The sequence below is a fragment of the Oncorhynchus mykiss genome, chromosome 11, assembly GCF_013265735.2.
Source record: "Oncorhynchus mykiss isolate Arlee chromosome 11, USDA_OmykA_1.1, whole genome shotgun sequence".
Classification (NCBI taxonomy): domain Eukaryota; kingdom Metazoa; phylum Chordata; class Actinopteri; order Salmoniformes; family Salmonidae; genus Oncorhynchus; species Oncorhynchus mykiss.
Window position 1 is genome coordinate 84646899 of NC_048575.1, and position 12979 is coordinate 84659877.

General features: G+C 45.7%; 1 protein-coding gene across 9 annotated transcripts in view; it reads right to left on the minus strand.

Moving 5' to 3' along the window:
- smarca2 (SWI/SNF related, matrix associated, actin dependent regulator of chromatin, subfamily a, member 2) overlaps positions 1 to 12979 on the minus strand; it is a 217922-nt gene that overhangs the window by 145014 nt on the left and 59929 nt on the right. For all 9 annotated transcript variants that reach the window (XR_005034778.1, XM_036936591.1, XM_036936589.1 and 6 more), the window contains one exon: positions 10305 to 10468. Coding sequence is in view for 8 of the 9 variants with exons in the window: in XM_036936591.1 (XP_036792486.1) it covers positions 10305 to 10468 (164 nt within the window). In the remaining variant the exon portion in view is untranslated. The remainder of the gene's footprint in view (positions 1 to 10304; positions 10469 to 12979) is intronic.

Sequence of the window (12979 nt, forward strand, 5' to 3'; positions counted from 1 at the left end):
TACATGAGGGGAATCCAACGGTGCTGCGGACTGACTCGTCTACTCTCTACTAGTTCTGTTGTTTTACATGAGGGGAATCAAACGGTGCTGCGGACTGACTCGTCTACTCTCTACTAGTTCTGTTGTTTTACATGAGGGGAATCCAACGGTGCTGCGGACTGACTCGTCTACTCTCTACTAGTTCTGTTGTTTTACATGAGGGGAATCAAACGGTGCTGCGGACTGACTCGTCTACTCTCTACTAGTTCTGTTGTTTTACATGAGGGGAATCCAACGGTGCTGCGGACTGACTCGTCTACTCTCTACTAGTTCTGTTGTTTTACATGAGGGGAATCAAACGGTGCTGCGGACTGACTCGTCTACTCTCTACTAGTTCTGTTGTTTTACATGAGGGGAATCCAACGGTGCTGCGGACTGACTCGTCTACTCTCTACTAGTTCTGTTGTTTTACATGAGGGGAATCAAACGGTGCTGCGGACTGACTCGTCTACTCTCTACTAGTTCTGTTGTTTTACATGAGGGGAATCCAACGGTGCTGCGGACTGACTCGTCTACTCTCTACTAGTTCTGTTGTTTTACATGAGGGGAATCAAACGGTGCTGCGGACTGACTCGTCTACTCTCTACTAGTTCTGTTGTTTTACATGAGGGGAATCCAACGGTGCTGCGGACTGACTCGTCTACTCTCTACTAGTTCTGTTGTTTTACATGAGGGGAATCAAACGGTGCTGCGGACTGACTCGTCTACTCTCTACTAGTTCTGTTGTTTTACATGAGGGGAATCCAACGGTGCTGCGGACTGACTCGTCTACTCTCTACTAGTTCTGTTGTTTTACATGAGGGGAATCAAACGGTGCTGCGGACTGACTCGTCTACTCTCTACTAGTTCTGTTGTTTTACATGAGGGGAATCCAACGGTGCTGCGGACTGACTCGTCTACTCTCTACTAGTTCTGTTGTTTTACATGAGGGGAATCAAACGGTGCTGCGGACTGACTCGTCTACTCTCTACTAGTTCTGTTGTTTTACATGAGGGGAATCCAACGGTGCTGCGGACTGACTCGTCTACTCTCTACTAGTTCTGTTGTTTTACATGAGGGGAATCCAACGGTGCTGCGGACTGACTCGTCTACTCTCTACTAGTTCTGTTGTTTTACATGAGGGGAATCCAACGGTGCTGCGGACTGACTCGTCTACTCTCTACTAGTTCTGTTGTTTTACATGAGGGGAATCCAACGGTGCTGCGGACTGACTCGTCTACTCTCTACTAGTTCTGTTGTTTTACATGAGGGGAATCCAACGGTGCTGCGGACTGACTCGTCTACTCTCTACTAGTTCTGTTGTTTTACATGAGGGGAATCCAACGGTGCTGCGGACTGACTCGTCTACTCTCTACTAGTTCTGTTGTTTTACATGAGGGGAATCCAACGGTGCTGCGGACTGACTCGTCTACTCTCTACTAGTTCTGTTGTTTTACATGAGGGGAATCCAACGGTGCTGCGGACTGACTCGTCTACTCTCTACTAGTTCTGTTGTTTTACATGAGGGGAATCCAACGGTGCTGCGGACTGACTCGTCTACTCTCTACTAGTTCTGTTGTTTTACATGAGGGGAATCCAACGGTGCTGCGGACTGACTCGTCTACTCTCTACTAGTTCTGTTGTTTTACATGAGGGGAATCCAACGGTGCTGCGGACTGACTCGTCTACTCTCTACTAGTTCTGTTGTTTTACATGAGGGGAATCCAACGGTGCTGCGGACTGACTCGTCTACTCTCTACTAGTTCTGTTGTTTTACATGAGGGGAATCCAACGGTGCTGCGGACTGACTCGTCTACTCTCTACTAGTTCTGTTGTTTTACATGAGGGGAATCCAACGGTGCTGCGGACTGACTCGTCTACTCTCTACTAGTTCTGTTGTTTTACATGAGGGGAATCCAACGGTGCTGCGGACTGACTCGTCTACTCTCTACTAGTTCTGTTGTTTTACATGAGGGGAATCCAACGGTGCTGCGGACTGACTCGTCTACTCTCTACTAGTTCTGTTGTTTTACATGAGGGGAATCCAACGGTGCTGCGGACTGACTCGTCTACTCTCTACTAGTTCTGTTGTTTTACATGAGGGGAATCCAACGGTGCTGCGGACTGACTCGTCTACTCTCTACTAGTTCTGTTGTTTTACATGAGGGGAATCCAACGGTGCTGCGGACTGACTCGTCTACTCTCTACTAGTTCTGTTGTTTTACATGAGGGGAATCCAACGGTGCTGCGGACTGACTCGTCTACTCTCTACTAGTTCTGTTGTTTTACATGAGGGGAATCAAACGGTGCTGCGGACTGACTCGTCTACTCTCTACTAGTTCTGTTGTTTTACATGAGGGGAATCCAACGGTGCTGCGGACTGACTCGTCTACTCTCTACTAGTTCTGTTGTTTTACATGAGGGGAATCAAACGGTGCTGCGTTTGTGTCCTATAAGGAGCGTTGGTGGCAAATCTGATGGCCGATGGTAAAGAACATCTAGCCGCTCGACACCACCCTTACCTGCAGATCTATAAATTACATCTCTGGGTAGGATGGTCATCTGAAACAGGGTTAGTTGGCAGCTGTGGTGAAAGAGGAGCGATTACGATGGAGGAAACCGAGTTAAGATTTAACCTTAGCCTGCAGCTTTGATATATGCTGAGAGAAGGGCAGATCCTCAAAAAGTTCTACAGCTGCACCATCGAGAGCATCCTTACCGGTTGCATCACCGCCTGGTACGGCAACTGCTCGGCCTTTGACCGTAAGGCGCGACAGAGGGTAGTGCGTACATCCCAGTACATCACTGGGGCCAAGCTCCCTGCCATCCAGGCCCTATATAATTGGCAGTGTCAGAGGAAAGCCCATAAAATTGTCAAGAGACTCCAGCCACCCCAGTCAGACTGTTTTCGAGTGTTTTCTATCCAAATCTACCGATTATATGCATATCCTCGCTTCTGGGCCCGAGTAACAGGCAGTTTACTTTGGGCACGCTTTTCATCCGGATGTGAAAATACTGCCCCCTACCCAAGAGAGGTTAACAGCTTCTACCCCCAAGCCATTAGACTGCTGGACAATTAATCAAATGGCCACCGGACTATTACATTAACCCCCCCCCATTTGTTCTGTACACTGCTGCTACTTGCTTTTTATTATCTATGCAGACACTTCATCCCTACCTACATTTACAAATTAACTCTAACCTGTACCGCCGCACATTGACTCGGTACCAGTATCCCCTGTATATAGCCTCTTTATTTATTATTTATTTAAAAAAATAACAAAAAATTTGTTTATTTATAAATATTTTCTTAACTCTTCTTGAACTGCACTGTTGGTTAAGGGCTTGTAAGTAAGCATTTCACGGTAAGGTCTACAATTGATGTATTCGGCGGTCTACAATTGATGTATTCGGCGCATGTGACAAATAAAGTTTGATTTGATTTGATTTTGTAGCATCTAGCATACCATGTATGAGGTGACAACCTCAAGCTCTTAACCCTCAGAGGTAGTAATCACACCTGTGGCGAGAGGGGCATTCTTCTTACTAAACCACATGACATTTGTTTTGGAGGTGTTCAGAACAAGGTTAACGGCAGAGAAAGCTTGTTGGACACTACTTCCTGCTTTAGTTTTTGCTTGTAAGCAGGAATCAGTAAGATAAGAGTTATGGTCAGATTTGCCAAATGGAGGGCAAGGGAGAGCTTTGTACGTATCTGTGTGTGTAGTAAAGGTGGTCTCGAGTTATTTCTCCTCTGGTTGCACATTTAACATGCTAGTAGAAATCAGGTAAAACGGATTTAAGTTTCCCTGCATTAAAGTCCCCGGCCACAAGGAGCGCCGCCTCTAGATGAGCATTTTCTTGTTTGCTTATGGCCTTATACAGCTGGTTGAGTGCCGTCTTAGTGCCAGCATCGGTTTGTGGTGGTAAATAGACAACTAGAAAAATATTGATTAAGTCTTTCTTGGAAAATAGTGTGGTCTACATCTTATCATTAGATACTCTACCTCAGGCGAGCAAAACCTCAAGACTTCCTTAATATTAGATTTCGTGCACTATCTGTTATTGTGCCATGTTGTAGTAGTTTTCCGTTGTTTGTAGCTAGTGTAGTAATACCCACAAGGATGGGGTTACGACTCATTTGTGGCCTAAAAACGGTTTGTCAGGTTGAAGCCAGCGGATTGGAGAATGGGAACCATGCACATGTCTACTGTATGCAGTGCTCATTTCACCCTAGAGGACTTAGATGACTGAGTATAACTGAATGTGAAGACCTGCAACCTATATTTCCTACTGACATACCTGTACACAGAGTGTCCGCAGTGATGGAGATAAACCAGTTAAATTCAATGTGGAATTACCTCACTATGGTTATTGGATTAGCTATCTGACTGTCCCTCTGAAGGTTTCTCTTTGGCTCTTCTTTGGCTCTTCTTTGGTAGCTAACTCTGCCTTCAATCAGTAAGTCTCCGCTCTCTTAACTAACCCGTCTGTGGTTGTTGGCTGGCTTGCTGGCTAAGATAACTGCATATACTGGTACCATTACTTGATAACTGGTTAGATGGCATTCGGTATTTCCAAAATGTTGGTGTACTTCAATGTAGCTGCAAGCTAGGTGTTGATCGCAACTGGCTGACTCATGCAGTGTCAACGTAACGTTAGCAGGCTACTAGGGCTAATAATAGTAGGCTAGTTGACTAGCTGATTTGTAACAATTCATTTATAAAGTAGTTGCTTGTAAATTGGCTGAAAATTAGATTGAAACAGTGTCGTTTCAGTGCAAAATATTTGGTTTAATTTGAAATTAGAGTTTACATTATATATATGTGTCATATGTCCCAAGATGGCATAGCAGTTCAGACGTATTTTTGTCCTCGTCCTGTCGTGTATATAAATATATAGATATATTTACAACTTTTTTTTCACATACATTTTTAATTTTCCAAAAACTCATCTTCAGAACACTCTCCTGCAATCCGCTTCACCAATTTATATTTATATAAAAAAGTATTATTTACCTCAGATCTGTAATCCTCCGAGAGGCTAGCCAGAAATTAGCCAGAAGCTAGCCGGGAGCTAGCCAGAAGCTGGTCCAGAAGCTACTCTAGAAGCTACTCTGAAGCTGGTTCAGAAGCTAGTTAGCTTATTTACTGGCTAATCGTTAGTACTCAGCTAACCACGGTTTGTGGTCATCGGCTCTCGAGAATCTATCGCCAGTTTTGTACGGCGCGGTGCAGCGCAGCGCGGCTCGGAAGGGAACATACCGGATTTCGGCCGCTGGCTCTGGACATCCATACCTGGATCTCACAGCTAGCTAGCTGCTATCCGTGTGACTATCGGCTTTCGTCGATTCCGGAGCTAACATCAATTGTTCCGGAGCTAGCCAGCTGAAGAGTTCCATCAATCACTCCTGGGCTGCAGTCACCTATCCGGACCCGTTTTGCTGCCTACGCGGAGCCCCACCGGGCCTTCACAGTTGGACTGCCGACGTTGTCTACCCGAGGGAATTGTCCGGCTGGCTCCTCCGGCGCAACGTTGCCTGGGCGCCCATCTGCGGCCTGCTAGCCGTTGGCTATCTTATCGGCTGCTATCTGAATAGACAATCGGACAATTTTTATTTTATTTTTATTTATTTATTTATTTTTCTTCTTGGGCCTCTATAACTATATCTATTGTTTTTATTTTTGTTGTTGTTGTGTGATTTGGATTAATCCCCTCTACCACACGGAAACCCACTAATCTACTGACGGAACGCAAGAGTTGGCTAATAACAGACCTCCATTCTATGCTAGCTTGCGCCTATGCTAGCTTGCTACCGATTTAGCTGTCTAAATCGCCGTGACCCCCAACCAACCTCTCCACTCACTGGACCCTTTTGATCACTCGACTGAGCATGCCTCTCCTTAATGTCAATATGCCTTGTCCATTGCTGTTCTGGTTAGTGTTTATTGGCTTATTTCACTGTAGAGCCTCTAGTCCTGCTCATTATACCTTATCCAACCTATTAGTTCCACAACCCACACATGCAATGACATCTCCTGGTTTCAATGATGTTTCTAGAGACAATATCTCTCTCTTCATCACTCAATACCTAGGTTTACCTCCACTGTATTCACATCCTACCATACCTTTGTCTGTACATTATACCTTGATGCTATTTTATCGCCCCCAGAAACCTCCTTTTACTCTCTGTTCCAGACGTTCTAAACGACCAATTCTTATTGCTTTTAGCCGCACCCTTATTCTACTCCTACTCTGTTCCTCTGGCGATGTAGAGGTGAATCCAGGCCCTGCAGTGCCTAGCTCCACTCCTATTCCCCAGGCGCTCTCTTTTGACGACTTCTGTAACCGTAATAGCCTTGGTTTCATGCATGTTAACATTAGAAGCCTCCTCCCTAAGTTTGTTCTATTCACTGCTTTAGCACACTCTGCCAACCCGGATGTTCTAGCTGTGTCTGAATCCTGGCTTAGGAAGACCACCAAAAATTCAGACATTTTAATTCCAAACTACAACATTTTCAGACAAGATAGAACTGCCAAAGGGGGCGGTGTTGCAATCTACTGCAAAGATAGCCTACAGAGTTCTGTCCTACTATCCAGGTCTGTACCCAAACAATTTGAACTTCTACTTTTAAAAATCCACCTCTCTAAAAACAAGTCTCTCACTGTTGCCGCCTGCTATAGACCACCCTCTGCCCCCAGCTGTGCTCTGGACACCATATGTGAACTGATTGCCCCCCATCTATCTTCAGAGCTTGTGCTGCTAGGCGACCTAAACTGGAACATGCTTAACACCCCAGCAATCCTACAATCTAAACTTGATGCCCTCAACCTCACACAAATTATCAATGAACCTACCAGGTACCTCCCCAAAGCCTTAAACACGGGCACCCTCATAGATATCATCCTAACCAACTTGCCCTCTAAATACACCTCTGCTGTTTTCAACCAAGATCTCAGCGATCACTGCCTCATTGCCTGCATCCGTAATGGGTCAGCGGTCAAACGACCTCCACTCATCACTGTAAAACGCTCCCTGAAACACTTCAGCGAGCAGGCCTTTCTAATCGACCTGGCCGGGGTATCCTGGAAGGATATTGATCTCATCCCGTCAGTAGAGGATGCCTGGATATTCTTTTAAAATGCCTTCCTAACCATCTTAAATAAACATGCCCCATTCAAGAAATTTAGAACCAGGAACAGATATAGCCCTTGGTTCTCCCCAGACCTGACTGCCCTTAACCAACACAAAAACATCCTATGGCGTTCTGCATTAGCATCGAACAGCCCCCGTGATATGCAGCTGTTCAGGGAAGCTAGAAACCATTATACACAGGCAGTTAGAAAAGCCAAGGCTAGCTTTTTCAAGCAGAAATTTGCTTCCTGCAACACTAACTCAAAAAAGTTCTGGGACACTGTAAAGTCTATGGAGAATAAGAACACCTCCTCCCAGCTGCCCACTGCACTGAAGATAGGAAACACTGTCACCACTGATAAATCCACCATAATTGAGAATTTCAATAAGCATTTTTCTACGGCTGGCCATGCTTTCCACCTGGCTACTCATACCCCGGTCAACAGCACTGCACCCCCCACAACAACTCGCCCAAGCCTTCCCCATTTCTCCTTCTCCCAAATCTGCTCAGCTGATGTTCTGAATGAGCTGCAAAATCTGGACCCCTACAAATCAGCCGGGCTAGACAATCTGGACCCTTTCTTTCTAAAATTATCTGCCAAAATTGTTGCCACCCCTATTACTAGCCTGTTCAACCTCTCTTTCGTGTCGTCTGAGATTCCCAAAGATTGGAAAGCAGCTGCGGTCATCCCCCTCTTCAAAGGGGGTGACACTCTTGACCCAAACTGCTACAGACCTATATCTATCCTACCATGCCTTTCTAAGGTCTTCGAAAGCCTTCGAAAGCCGACCATTTCGAATCTCACCATACCTTCTCCGCTATGCAATCTGGTTTCAGAGCTGGTCATGGGTGCACCTCAGCCACGCTCAAGGTCCTAAATTATATCTTAACCGCCATCGATAAGAAACATTACTGTGCAGCCGTATTCATTGATCTGGCCAAGGCTTTTGACTCTGTCAATCACCACATCCTCATCGGCAGACTCGACAGCTCTGGTTTCTCAAATGATTGCCTCGCCTGGTTCACCAACTACTTCTCTGATAGAGTTCAGTGTGTCAAATCGGAGGGTCTGCTGTCCGGACCTCTGGCAGTCTCTATGGGGGTGCCACAGGGTTCAATTCTTGGACCGACTCTCTTCTCTGTATACATCAATGAGGTCGCTCTTGCTGCTGGTGAGTCTCTGATCCACCTCTACGCAGACGACACCATTCTGTATACTTCTGGCCCTTCTTTGGACACTATGTACAACTCTCCTTCCGTGGCCTCCAATTGCTCTTAAATACAAGTAAAACTAAATGCATGCTCTTCAACCGATCGCTACCTGTACCTACCCGCCTGTCCAACATTACTACTCTGGACGGCTCTGACTTAGAATACGTGGACAACTACAAATACTTAGGTGTCTGGCTAGACTGTAAACTCTCCTTCCAGACCCATATCAAACATCTCCAATCCAAAGTTAAATCTAGAATTGGCTTCCTATTTCGCAACAAAGCATCCTTCACTCATGCTGCCAAACATACCCTTGTAATACTGACCATCCTACCAATCCTCGACTTTGGCGATGTCATTTACAAAATAGCCTCCAATACCCTACTCAACAAATTGGATGCAGTCTATCACAGTGCAATCCGTTTTGTCACCAAAGCCCCATATACTACCCACCATTGCGACCTGTACGCTCTCGTTGGCTGGCCCTCGCTTCATACTCGTCGCCAAACCCACTGGCTCCATGTCATCTACAAGACCCTGCTAGGTAAAGTCCCCCCTTATCTCAGCTCGCTGGTCACCATTGCATCTCCCACCTGTAGCACTCGCTCCAGCAGGTATATCTCTCTAGTCACCCCCAAAACCAATTATTTCTTTGGCCGCCTCTCCTTCCAGTTCTCTGCTGCCAATGACTGGAACGAACTACAAAAATCTCTGAAACTGGAAACACATCTCCCTCGCTAGCTTTAAGCACCAACTGTCAGAGCAGCTCACAGATTACTGCACCTGTACATAGCCCACCTATAATTTAGCCCAAACAACTACCTCTTTCCCTACTGTATTTAATTTATTTATTTATTTTGCTCCTTTGCACCCCATTATTTTTATTTCTACTTTGCACATTCTCCCATTGCAAATCTGCCATTCCAGTGTTTTACTTGCTATATTGTATTTACTTTGCCACCATGGCCTTTTTGCCTTTACCTCCCTTATCTCACCTCATTTGCTCACATCGTATACAGACTTGTTTATACTGTATTATTGACTGTATGTTTGTTTTACTCCATGTGTAACTCTGTGTCGTTGTATGTGTCGAACTGCTTTGCTTTATCTTGGCCAGGTCGCAATTGTAAATGAGAACTTGTTCTCAACTTGCCTACCTGGTTAAATAAAGGTGAAATAAAATAAAAAATATGTAATAGGAGGCCATATTTCAGGTATTTCTGTTTTAATAGGCCTTTGTGTTTTCTTTCTATGTATTGAGTCAGTACAGAACCTTTTAGTTATATTCTTATTGTTTTACATTTAAGTAGTTCTTTCCTTGAGCTCTTCTTGTCTATTAATGTTCTGTATTATGTCATGCTTCATGCTTTGTGTGGACCCCAGGAAGAGTAGGTACTGCAACAGCTAATGGGGATCCTAATAAACAACAAGACAAAAGACACAGCTAACGTGGTCTGCTCTGCTGGTGGGTTGAGGGATGGAGCCATCAAACACAAAAAATTACCTAACACTAAAACAGAACTAGCATCATTTTCACAATTTCACAGTATTATTCCAACTTCAGTGTGGAAAAATATATATATAAAACACAGAAAAATCACATTTTTGAATGCACTGGGCCTTTAAGAGCCATGACTAGTTTCAGTAAACAGACTGATGATAAAACTGTTTGTAATATAAAAGCAATGTTCTTCTTTAGCTGAGACTCATGAAAGAAGCAGGGAGGTAACATACGATAGTGTAATGATGGTGAGGTAGGGTCAGGGGTTAGTGGGCAGGGTTATAATAAGGAGGAAACATACGATGGTGGAATGATGGTGAGGTAGGGTCAGGGGTTAGTGGGCAGGGTTATAATAAGGAGGAAACATACGATGGTGGAATGATGGTGAGGTAGGGTCAGGGGTTAGTGTGCAGGGTTATAATAAGGAGGAAACATACGATAGTGGAACGATGATGAGGTAGGGTCCGTTGAGTCTCTTGTGTTCCATGAGGTATGTAATGAGGGCGATGGTCTGGATGGTCTTGCCCAGCCCCATCTCATCAGCCAGGATACCATTCAGATTATTGTTGTACAGAGACACCATCCACTCCAGACCCTGCACCTAAAACATAGAGAGAAGAAGAAGTTAACAGAGACACCCTCCACTCCAGACCCTGCACCTGAAACATAGAGAGAAGAAGAGGTTAACAGAGACACCCTCCACTCCAGACCCTGCACCTGAAACATAGAGAGAAGAAGAGGTTAACAGAGACACCCTCCACTCCAGACCCTGCACCTAAAACATAGAGAGAAGAAGAGGTTAACAGAGACACCCTCCACTCCAGACCCTGCACCTAAAACATAGAAAGAAGAAGAGGTTAACAGAGACACCCTCCACCTAAAACACAGAGAGAAGAAGAGGTTAACAGAGACACACTCCACTCCAGACCCTGCACCTAAAACATAGAGAGAAGAAGAGGTTAACAGAGACACCCTCCACTCCAGACCCTGCACCTAAAACATAGAAAGAAGAAGAGGTTAACAGAGACACCCTCCACCTGTAACCCAGAGAGAGGAAGAGGTTAACAGAGACACCCTCCACTCCAGACCCTGCACCTAAAACATAGAGAGAAGAAGAGGTTAACAGAGACACCCTCCACTCCAGACCCTGCACCTAAAACATAGAGAGAAGAAGAGGTTAACAGAGACACCCTCCACTCCAGACCTTGCACCTAAAACATAGAGAGAAGAAGAAGTTAACAGAGACACCCTCCACTCCAGACCCTGCACCTAAAACATAGAGAGAAGAAGAGGTTAACAGAGACACCCTCCACTCCAGACCCTGCACCTAAAACACAGAGAGAAGAAGAGGTTAACAGAGACACCTACCACTCCAGACCCTGCACCTGTAACCCAGAGAGAAGAAGAGGTTAACAGAGACACCCTCCACTCCAGACCCTGCACCTAAAACATAGAGAGAAGAAGAGGTTAACAGAGACACCCTCCACTCCAGACCCTGCACCTAAAACATAGAGAGAAGAAGAGGTTAACAGAGACACCCTCCACTCCAGACCCTGCACCTGTAACCCAGAGAGAAGAAGAGGTTAACAGAGACGCCCTCCACTCCAGACCCTGCACCTAAAACATAGAGAGAAGAAGAGGTTAACAGAGACACCCTCCACTCCAGACCCTGTACCTAAAACATAGAGAGGAAGAGGTTAACAGAGGCACCCTCCACTCCAGACCCTGCACCTAAAACATAGAGAGAAGAAGAGGTTAACAGAGACACCCTCCACTCCAGACCCTGCACCTGTAACCCAGAGAGAAGAAGAGGTTAACAGAGACACCCTCCACTCCAGACCCTGCACCTAAAACATAGAGAGGAAGAGGTTAACAGAGACACCCTCCACTCTAGACCCTGCACCTGTAACCCAGAGAGAAGAAGAGGTTAACAGAGACACCCTCCACTCCAGACCCTGCACCTAAAACATAGAGAGGAAGAGGTTAACAGAGACACCCTCCACTCCAGACCCTGCACCTGTAACCCAGAGAGAAGAAGAGGTTAACAGAGACACCCTCCACTCCAGACCCTGCACCTAAAACATAGAGAGGAAGAGGTTAACAGAGACACCCTCCACTCTAGACCCTGCACCTGTAACCCAGAGAGAAGAAGAGGTTAACAGAGACACCCTCCACTCCAGACCCTGCACCTAAAACATAGAGAGAAGAAGAGGTTAACAGAGACACCCTCCACTCCAGACCCTGCACCTAAAACATAGAGAAGAAGAGGTTAAAAGAGACACCCTCCACTCTAGACCCTGCACCTGCAACCCAGAGAGAAGAAGAGGTTAACAGACACCCTCCACCTAAAACACAGAGAGAAGAAGAAGTTAACAGAGACACCCTCCACTCCAGACCCTGCACCTGAAACATAGAGAGAAGAAGAGGTTAACAGAGACACCCTACACTCCAGACCCTGCACCTAAAATATAGAGAGAAGAAGAGGTTAACAGAGACACCCTCCACTCTAGACCCAGCACCTGTAACCCAGAGAGAAGAAGAGGTTAACAGAGACACCCTCCACTCCAGACCCTGCAACCCAGAGAGAAGAAGAGGTTAACAGAGACACCCTCCACTCCAGACCCTGCACCTAAAACATAGAGAGAAGAAGAGGTTAACAGAGACACCCTCCACTCCAGACCCTGCACCTAAAACATAGAGAGAAGAAGAAGTTAACAGAGACACCCTCAACCTAAAACACAGAGAGAAGAAGAGGTTAACAGAGACACCCTCCACTCCAGACCATGCACCTGTTAGGTTTACCTGGTAGTGTTTGAGCTAGGTTTACCTGGTATTGTTTGAGGTAGGTTTACCTGGTAGTGTTTGAGCTAGGTTTACCTGGTAGTGTTTGAGCTAGGTTTACCTGGTAGTGTTTGAGCTAGGTTTACCTGGTAGTGTTTGAGCTAGGTTTACCTGGTAGTATTTCAGCTAGGTTTACCTGGTAGTGTTTGAGCTAGGTTTACCTGGTAGTGTTTGAGTTAGGTTTACCTGGTAGTGTTTGAGCTAGGTTTACCTGGTAGTGTTTGAGTTAGGTTTACCTGGTAGTGTTTGAGCTAGGTTTACCTGGTATTGT